This window comes from Chelonoidis abingdonii, chromosome 1 (assembly GCF_003597395.2).
Source record: "Chelonoidis abingdonii isolate Lonesome George chromosome 1, CheloAbing_2.0, whole genome shotgun sequence".
In the NCBI taxonomy this organism is placed as follows: Eukaryota; Metazoa; Chordata; order Testudines; family Testudinidae; genus Chelonoidis; species Chelonoidis abingdonii.
The window spans coordinates 202,999,856-203,010,382 of record NC_133769.1 but is presented as its reverse complement, the minus strand read 5'-3'; the positions used below and the strand labels follow the sequence as shown (position 1 = coordinate 203,010,382).

Here is a 10,527-nt window from a genome sequence, read left to right as displayed (position 1 = left end):
TATGACTAAGGTTAGTAAATAGTGTAAAACCTGTTGTTTCAGTATAAAGCAGTCCTAGCATTTGCTTTGGTATTTTTTGTAATTGTTATAATTTAATTGCTTCACTCGCTCTTGCTGACCATGACAGGTACATTAGGTGGGTACATATCTCCTGACGATCCAAAAATGTCATGACATTTTCACGGGACATCAGTAAGAATGTCGGTGGAATCTGGCTACTGCATAGATAAATGTTAACAAGGAAAGTCCAGCTGGAAAGTAATTAGTTACTGATTTATTAAATGATTGAATTTTTCATTTCTTATTTCATATGAGTCTCCCTCATCCACCTCACTCATGGTCTTCATTGGAGCATAACTGTGAAAACAAGACTGATGCTAAATTAAGGGCCATACAATCAGGCCAGCATTTTCAGGAGTGTTCACTTTGGACGCCTCAGCTTTTGGATGCCCAACATGAGACATATGGCACTTGATTTTAAGAGGCAGAAAGGATCCACAGTCCTATTGTGTTGTAGTAGTTAAAGTGGTAGCATGCTTCAGTCTAGGACAGGGGTTGGCAACCTTTCAGCAGGGGTGTGCCGAGTCTTCATGTGTACACTCTAATTTAAGGCTTCACGTGCCGGTCATACATTTTAATGTTTTTCAGAAGGTCTCTCTATAAGTCTATACTATATAACCAAACTACTGTTATATGTAAAGTAAACAAGGTTTTCAAAATGTTTAAGCAGCTTCATTTAAAATTAAATTAAAATGCAGATCTTATCAGTTTAGTGTGATCCTTGCCCTTGCTTTTCCTTGCTGAGTTTTCCAATGTCTGGTGGCATGTATTTGGATACTTTAAGCTGCACACAGGCTCCTGAGTGATCAGTTGTTAACCAGCTGGAACTCCAGATTGGCAGCTTAGGTGAGCAGAGCTGGTGGCTGGTGGGGCTGAGCAGGGCCAGAGGCCTTAACCCTGTTTGGTAGGGGGTCTGCACTGGAACTCCAACTGGAAACAAGGTGCTGCGGCGAGGGACCCCGACTGGCAAGGGGCCAGCAGCCAGAACCCCAGAGCAGTGACTGAGTGGCTCAGCCTGCCGCCGCTGCTCTGGGCTTTGGCTGCTGGCTCCAGCCAGCTGGGGTCTCAGCCTGCTGCCAGCCTGGGGTTCCTTCACCCAGACCGGCAGTGGGCACTGAGTGGGACCTATAGCAGTGCCTCAGCTGACAAGGGGCCAGCAGCGGGAACCCGCGCCGCGTGCCATCAAAAATCAGCTTGCGTGCCACCTTTGGCAGCATGCAGTAGGTTGCTGAGACCTGGTTTAGGACAAAAGTATACTTGGTAGCATTGTATCAGTGCTGTCCCCCTCAAAATGAAAAGTGCATCTCACAAGGCTTTCTCTATTAGCCAAATTATTAAATAAAACAGATGTTCACCTTTTCCAGTTATCATGGTTGGGGAAGAGACATATACATTCTAAAACGTTCTGAAGCCCCTGCTAAAGAGGGAAAAGTGCTTGTCAGTGTCATGCAGGCCTGTTTCTCATCTCACACCAGTTTTATACAGATGTAACTTCACTGACATATCAGTGCAATTCGACATCTTTTAAAGTGAAGTGAGAATCTGGTTCATTGACTCTAAAACACAAGTCAGCTTGGAGCAGTCACCATTTCAGTTCATTTCATGCTGCCCAGGCTTCTTAAGGACAGAGAGCAAAGAGATATTTACATCAAACACTGCTGATGTTGTTGTCAATGTATATGACAAGGTTGTAATTATGTTTCTGGAACTCCTCTGTAAGACGTAGAAATTGCTCTTGGCACTAGCTGAACACTGACACCAACCACAGGTGTAACTCCTGCTCCACAAGAGCTTGGGGATTTGTCAGTTTAGGAGACCTGGGGCCACTGGTTCCACAAAGGGGAAATGTTCACCCGCACATGCCACATCTCCATTGTGCCAGCAAATGGAGGCGAGTAAGAAGCTGCAGGGATGAGGATGGAAGGGAGAACAGAAGACCCACAGGCGTGGAGAGAATTGCCAAATCCCTGACTTCATTGCAAGAAATTCCCACTGCTGCCAGGAAGTGGGGAAAGTGATTGGCAACACCTTCAGAGCCATCACCAGAGGGGGCAGTGAAGGATAGAGGAGGAAGTGTGAGGGGAATGTGGGGTGGATGGGGATGCAGGGGAGGCGGAAGGCTACAGGTGCATGAGGATGTTGGGGGCACAGAGGTGTATAGGGACATAATGGGAGTGCAGCAGTATATGGGGGTGAATGGGATGCAGGGCTGTGGGGGTTGAGGGACATGGGGGTGGTGGCTCTGGGAGGTGGAGAGGATGGGTGGGAGAGAGTTGTAAGGGGTACAGGGCTGGGATGGGCAGGTGTCGGGGGCAGGACTGGATGGGACGGGGAGGGATGCAGTGAGAGGGATGAGGGTACAGGGGGGGTTGGGATGGGAAGGGATGCAGTGACAGGGGATGGGGATGTAGCCCACTCCCAGCACTCAATGATGAGGATACATATACCTCAAACTCCTGGGTGCCAGCGACTGGGTGACAGACTGCGGTTTGCCGCAGGGCAAGCACTGAAGCTTGAACCTAGCCGTGCAAGGAGAAGAGGGCCGGGCAGCAGCAGGAGAATCACAAGCCACACAGCCTCTTAACAGCCACCTGCTGAGTGCTCATGAGACGCGCTAGTGCTATTTCCTTCCCTGCCCTGACCCAGCCAATAGGAGCTGCACTTGCAAGTGGAGGGCAGGGCAACATGCGAACCTCCCGCCTGCCCCTAAGGCTAGGAGCTGGATGTGTCAGCTGCTTCCTGACCTGGGAGCCACTTGGCAGGGAGGCTAGCAGGGAGTCTGCCAGCTCCACTGCATGGCACAATGATGCTGCCAACTGGATAGTCCCAGCCAGAAGTGCTGCCCAGAGCTTCCAGGATCCCTTTTTGTCCAGGTGTTCCAGTTCAAAACTGGACACCTGGTCACCCTATTAGTGCGCAGAGTTAACCCCATGTATGTCTATGTAGGATTGGGGCCTAACACTGAAAGCCTACACTCTGCTAATAAATATACATAAGCGTTGACTTGTGATCTAGTCCCGTATGATGGGTATGTATTGTAGGTTCATCTAACATTTTCCCATGTATGCATGATCTATATCTTCCATCACTTTTCAGCTGAGGGAGTTGCAGACAGATTGCATCTCCAAATTGCTAGTTTTGCATTCTTTGTTTAACAAGGCTACAGCAAATGGCAGGATCACTCATTATCCTTTGCAAGCAGAGCCAGCTTCAAAACTCGGGCGACGGGTCAGATGCATTAGTCACTGGAGATGGAGTTCCCGCCCTCCCTTCACATGTATTTTGGACTCAGAATTCTCACCAGCTGGTTCAAAAAAAAGGCAGTAAATATCCACTTGGGGAACGGAGGTGACAAGGAGAGGAATTTTACGGAAGTGATTATGTGGGTCGTAGGGTATACTCTGTTCAGAGAGGGCAAGAACATGCATGCAATATTCAGAGACTGAAGAGTTTGTGCCAAAGAATGTAATTGTGTAATCCAGCCTAGAAAATTGACAATCTGCCAAAGTTTAGTGCCTGGCAAGTAGATACAGGTTAAGGGTGAGCAATTTAGCAATCCTGAGGTTAGCACTTCCAGATTTTTACAGCAGAAGCAAACCTGTCTGTACCTCTAAAGGCAGGGGGAAAGTTGGTAAGAAATAAAGTCTTGAAATATACCTCACTCATTTTCAGACTCCCAAGCAAAAACTTTCTTCATCCCGTTCCCCCAACCACATACACTCCAGTCTTCAGGAGTGAGGGAGATGAAGGAGATCCACCAACATGCCATCCCCACATGACCTCCATCCCCAAACTAGCCTTAATTTCTCCCTCCCATCATTCCCCACTTTGTCTTGTTTCCTTGGGTGAGAGCAGGGCTAGATTCACAAGGAGGACTTAGGTGCTGGCAGGAGGGATCCCTAGTTTGCGAATCCATCTGGGGCTTAGGCATGAGTTAGCACCACACTGCTGGGCAGTGTCAGCACTTAGGCAGATGTGCTCAGGCCCAGCCACTGACATTTAGATACTACAGGCACTTTAACAGTGGAAACTTAGGATACATCTTTGCAGCAAAATGACCCAACCCCACAACAGTGAGTCTCAGGGCCTGGGACAATTGACTCATGCTCACACTATGTGAGTAAAACTAGCTGTGTAGATGGTCAGGCTTGGGCTGAAGCCTTGTCTCTCAGACCTTCCCCCCTCGCCAGGTCTCAGAGCCCAAGCTCCAACCCAAGCCAGGGCATCTACCAGGCTATTTTTAGCCCCATAGCATGAGCCCAAGTCAATTGAGCTGGGGTCTGAGACTCGTGGCTGTGGGTGGCTTTTTGTGGTGTAGACAGAGCCTTAAGAGCTGACAGGGTTAGGTGGCAGCTGAGCAGAGCGATTCTGAATGCCAGTAGCTTCTAAATATTGGACATAGTCATCTAAAGTGGCAGTTAGGCATCTAAATCCCTCTGGTGAATCCCACCCCTAGCAGCCTTCTACTTGCCCTGCCCTCCAACAACATCGGGGACAGGCCAGAGGACTCTTACTGCCACTTTGGCAGGTGTGTTCCGCCAGTGGCTGTGGTAATACCTCACTCCAAAACCTTCTCTTTTTCAAATTGTTGTAACAGCGCACCCCTGGTTGACCATTGACAGCGAAGATTAAACCTTGGACATCTAGATCGTAATCCAGGCCTGCCTGCATGGCTTGAGCTAAAAGACCTACCCTAGCCAAGGTAGTAACAGGCTCATCAACCTCTGTGTGGCCTAGTTACCACCACAGGGGGCAGATGCCACACTAAGCTGGGATAGGTTATGTTAATAAACACGGGGAGGTAGGCAGGGAGAGGGGGTCCTTTACAGCTTGCTGCACAACTATAGTTTAATCAGCCTGACAGAGCTATTATTTCCTGAGATCTCTCTGAATTTTGATCAGCCATCTGAAAATGCTAACACCATGCACAGTTTGTTATGATGCTACTGAATAACACCAGTGTAATGAGAGCCATTATGAGATCATCACTTTTCTACCCTGTATCATCAGAACCTTCTGTGAACTTCAAAGTACTGGGGAAAGCAACATGTATCGCTTTGTAAATCCTCTTTTAAAGCATATCATCCACAGGAGTTCCTTTGACACTGCTGCAAGGAAGCAGTGCCTGAAGTATTTAAAAGCTCTGAGGACTCTGCAGTTTAATGGTCTCAACACCATCTTCTTAGGAGAAACTGACATGTCAGAATCTCTCATAACAGGGGAAAAGATATTGCAGGAAGACAGCCTGAATTGGCCAACATGGACCCTCGTTCATGCTGCAAGCAATCAAGGCTGGGTGCCTTGGAGATACAGAGTGTTGCTAAGAGATGAACTGCCCATGAAGCAGGATGAAGACATCTTTCAGGAATTCTGCGATTCTCTGAACAAGTTCTATGGGAAATGCATCATTGTAGTGAGAGAGAAAAGACAGCCTAGTGTGCTGCAGACAAAAGAACCCACTGCTCAGGAGAAGATAACTCACCCGCAGGTCCCACCAGTCATTTACATGTCCAGCATTGAGTGCTGCCCTCTAATTGCTAAAGCCAATGGCCATGAGCTTCTCTCCGTGCCCTTGCCCTACAACTATCTCCACCCTATGGATGTTGCGTGGTCTTCTTTGAAGTGGTTTATTATTAACAACAGGAAGGAGTTTTGTCTGGGGTCCATTGAGAGAACGTATTCCTACAGGTGCATACTTTTCAGTGACTTGGTTGAGAAAGGACTAGAGAAGATGACCCCAGGCAAATGGAAGATGGCGACTAACAAAGTGCGGAGATGGGAGAACTACTACCTTGATACATTTGCTTGAAAGTTTCCTCCTGCAAACATCAAATGCTCTTTGATTTAAAAATAAATAAACTAAAAGATCTATTAGCCAGTGTACCAGCTCTGTTGAGCCACTTCCCTCCTTAGAGGCCACCCTAAAACAGAAACATCAACAATGATGTTAATAACAAACATCAGGTTAATCTGAATTGTAATCTCTTTATGTGGTCCAGGACTAGGGTGGGAAATGGTGTATAAATGCTGGGATGGATAGACTTAATTCCCTTAATCACAGAGATGGGTCCAAACCAAAATCCAGAATCCAAATAGCTTGATTTTGGGGACAAATTTGGATGCTCATCTAAATCTGAATTTTATGGCTTCTTTCCTTCACCAAATCAAACCCCAGAGTTTGAGTTGGGTCCTGATCTGTATCTGAATTTTGCAGCTCAGGCCCATCTCTGACCCACTTGGGAGATCTACTAATGAGTAAAGAACATCTGAGGTGGAAATGCTCAACAGGGAAAACAAGCCAGAAGAATTCAAGTTACAGTTGTCTTTAACATAAAACGTAGGTATTGGCATACCATTTCAGACTAGTATCTGATAATGGTCAGCACCAGATGTTTCAGAGAAAGATACAAGAAACCCCATAGAGGTCAATTATAGAATAACCTGCCAAGGAGCAAAGTTTGTGTCTAACTCCTGTCTATTAGTGATTGGTTTATATCCCTTTGGATAAAATATCACACTCAACCTAATGTAGCAATGTGCTTTTCTTATCCATTTAAACAATTAATCCTTTTTTGAATCCTACTAAGTTCTCAAACTCAACGCCTTGTTGCATAGGTTAAGTCTGACTTGTTTAAAGGAGTATTTCTTCATATCAAAATTAACCTGTTTTGCCTTTTCCATTTCACTGAATGTTCCCATGGTCTTGTAAATAAATGTGCATGATTTGCCTTCTCTACACCATTGACTATTTTGTATACCTTTCCCATGTGCCTCTTACACAGAAAATGATAAAATTTTAACACAAAAAAACACATTTGGATCACATGATGCTTGGCCATTTTTATTCTAATGGCTTGACTGATGCACTGAAAATCCAGGCAATTTTTTCCACGTGTGGAAACCACATAATGTATTATAGAAATTAGAGGTGGAAAAATAAATTACTTAATTAGGAAATCTAGTCCATCCCCTGGGGGATGACGGTGGAATCAGAGCAGTATCATTTCCCTACCATATATTTTCTAGTACCGTGTGAATATATGCCTAAAAGTGTGTCTTTTCTTAGCTTTGTGTCCAATTACTATAAACTGCTGCTCTTTTGGGGGATGGGAGGGTGGAGGGGGAAGTGACTGTGACAGACTAAATGCTGTAAGTGGAAATGGCCCAAGTATGGGCATATGATACTGAAGGAGTAAAAAAAGTATGAGAGGACAAGCTTTTATTGTTCAAATACCGTGGGCCTGAGTCTGATTTTGCACTGGTGTGAATTTGAAGTAGCTCCTCTCAAGTCAACGGAGTTAAATTGGTGTGAAAACCAATCTGAGAAGAGAATATGGCCCAGTGTGTCTTTAGAGTGATGAAGGACAATAACTGCATAGCCAGCACAGTATTAATTATTTCATTAACAAACTGGATGATATACAGCACATTTTTGGAATGTCTTTCTTGACCTTTAAACAATAATACTACACTATACACAAGAATAAAACTATCTGATCTGGATTAGACCAGGATAAATCCAAAATAAATCCACTGCATTACTCTGGATTTACTATGGCAGAAGTAAGATCAGAATCTGAACCAAACACTAGAACAAAACAAAGTGTTGGACTGCTTCACGAATACAGTGCCTCCCTACTTAGCTTATGTGCCTTCCCTTTGCACAGTTGTGTTTTTCTTTAGGAACAGATTGAGACACCTTTTACTCACATTGAGCCATCCCCCCATAAGTCAATGGGACTATCTGCAGAGTCAGGCACTACTCAGTGTGAGTAAAGGCCCTTAGATAAGCAAGAGAGAATCTTCCCCTATTGCATGAGATTCTTCATTGTCATCAATCTCAGAAATAAGACCTTCCTCTCGAAGCAATTTATGTCGTAGTAACACAGTAACTTTTAAAAGCTTAATACAGGCAGGAGCTTATCCATTGTGACATTGCACTTCATACGTTTTATGGAAAAATGCTAATGAGTGTGAATATAACGTAACTGCAATATGCTTCATGCAAAAGGTCTCTTGTAAGGTATCACCACCACAAGTACTCCTAATCTATTGAGTGTGTTCATGTATCATTCTTGTATCTGAAAATAGGAATATGAAATATAACTCTGGGGTCCTATTGTAATTATGCCAAGTGTGGGCTATTAATGGTAGTTTAGATTCTTGATGGCTCCCATTGACCAGGACAATTGGTTGTAGATGGTTTATCTACCTGCAAGCCTTCTTGTGGATGTGTGGGCCAGCCTGTGGGTAATGAAGAATAAGGTCTTACAGTGACATGTGATCATTTCACCTGAACTGGAATCCATCTTAAACCTGGTACTTTTCCATTTAGAAGGAGGGGTGGAGATCCAGAGAGACAAAAGATTTCTGCCTTGTGCCAAAGCTATAAGAGGGGGTGCAACAGAACAAATGGGGGCGAAGTCGTGAGAAAACCTCTAGTTACCACCTGAGCTGGAACTAACAAGAACTGTACCAGGGGAAAGGATCGGGCCCAGATTAGGAAGGCATCTAGGCTGTGAGAGAAGCTTATTGAGACATCTCTGAGGGTGAGATGTACCTGTGTTCAGTTTCTTAATGTATTAGGCTTAGACTTGTGTGTTTTTGCTTTCTTTTGCTTGGTGACTTACTTTGTTCTGACTGTTATTACTTGAAACCACTTAAATCCTACTTTTTATACTTAATAAAATCACTTTTTTTTATTAACCCAGAGTAAGTGATTAATACCTGGGGAGCAAACAGCTGGGCATATCTCTCTAAGCTTTAGACAGAGTAAAACGGATTTATTTGGAGTTTGGATCCCATTGGGAGCTGGGTATCTGGGTGCTGGAGACAGGAATACTTGCTGAGCTGTTTCCAATTAAGTCTGCAACTTTGGGGGCATGGTTCAGACCGTAGGTCTGTGTTGCAGCAGGCTAATGTGTCTGGCTCAACACGGCAGGGTTCTGGAGTCCCAGGCCATCAGAGAAAATGGGCTCAGAGGTAGTTTCAGCACATCAGGTGACTGTCCCAAGGGGGGGCCTCTGTGATCGAACCTGTCACATCCACCTTAAGTTCTTTTGCATACCTTAGGGAAATTGCAATCTATTCTCTACAGGATTTTGCAGTCCTTTAAGATGATGAAAAACCACGTGGCTAATATAGCTCTTTGGGACAGCACCTAGCACAATGGGATTCTGGTCCATGACTAGGACTCCCTAGGCAGTACAGTATACAAATAATACATAATAATATAGTTCTTGACTGGGCTGGTAATTTAGAATAACTAGCATATTCTATGACTAACCATTTTTAATAATAGGATATTAACAAATAACATGCACCCAATTCCCAGCAGAGGGCATTTAAACTAGCGTGGATGAGTGTTATAAATTCTTTATATGGTTTTAAGTTGCTGTGATTTCAGTATAGTCTCACTAGTACCAGCCCTTGTTGTATTGTATAGTCCAATACATTTGAACATTACCTATTATCAAAGCATATATCTTAATTCCTGTCCCCATCTCTCTTTGTGTGATTAAACTGCACAAGTAGGATTAAGTAATTCAAGTAACTTTGAATAAAGGTTAGAGGTCAGATGAGAGGCGGATGCAAACTCTAATACTGATGAAAGAGCCATAGCAGGTGCCCAAGGCAAGCAGGAATGCAAATAGCTTTAAATTACATGGACCTACGTATTAATTGAAAGAAACCCACGGAATCCATTGAAATTACTATCTCACTGGCTAATTGGTTCTGAAGTGGAAACACTTTTTCAACGAGCAGCCTCTCAGTGAAAACTTTATTTACTCCAGTTCATGGAGCAGGCATGTAATGACTAGATCACTTCCAAATTTCCTTGTTCTTGTTTACCAATATGCCCAAGAACTTCATGCATGGAAGTTTAGTAGGTCATTAGGGCAGAATTGGGAGAAAGGGGAGTGGATCACGTTTTTACCTCTTAATTTTAAGCCCAATTTATTTTTACACGCTTACTTTTGGGCATTAGAATCTAGCTCCTAGATAGTCTGCCTGGATTTAAGCTCTCTTATGTTAAGAACAGGTGAGAATGATGTAAATTACTCTATGAACCATGTGCAAACATAAGAAATAGAAATACATTTCCAGTTTTCTCCAGCAATAGGACAGCACTAGATTTTTTGTAGGAGGTCCTCTGGAATTCATCATTTTCCTGTGCTCTACAATGGCTCAACATTATGACAGAGCTTATTTTGTGGTGCTCTCTTGGAATCCATTAATGCCAAACTCTATACGTTGGCCATAGGTGGCTGCTTGAGCATGTTGCAAAGTGCTGCTTCCCTAGCTGCTTCTGGAGCCCTTCCTGTTTGTGCTGGCCCTAGGATTACAGAGATGCTTAGCTAATCCTACCAGTTTGACACAGAAAATGGGCAATACAATTTTAAACAAGGATCAGCTTCAAAGCGAGTCAGTACACGCAGCTATCAGCATATTTTACTCCACCCTGCT

General features: G+C 44.2%; 1 protein-coding gene across 1 annotated transcript; it reads left to right on the top strand.

Annotated features, from left to right (window-relative positions):
* The first annotated feature begins 5,107 nt into the window (after positions 1-5,107).
* C1H21orf140 (chromosome 1 C21orf140 homolog) lies at positions 5,108-5,869 on the top strand. The gene has a single exon (XM_032784998.1). It carries the CDS (start codon positions 5,108-5,110, stop codon positions 5,867-5,869), a length of 762 nt encoding a protein of 253 aa, XP_032640889.1.
* Positions 5,870-10,527: the final 4,658 nt, after the last annotated feature.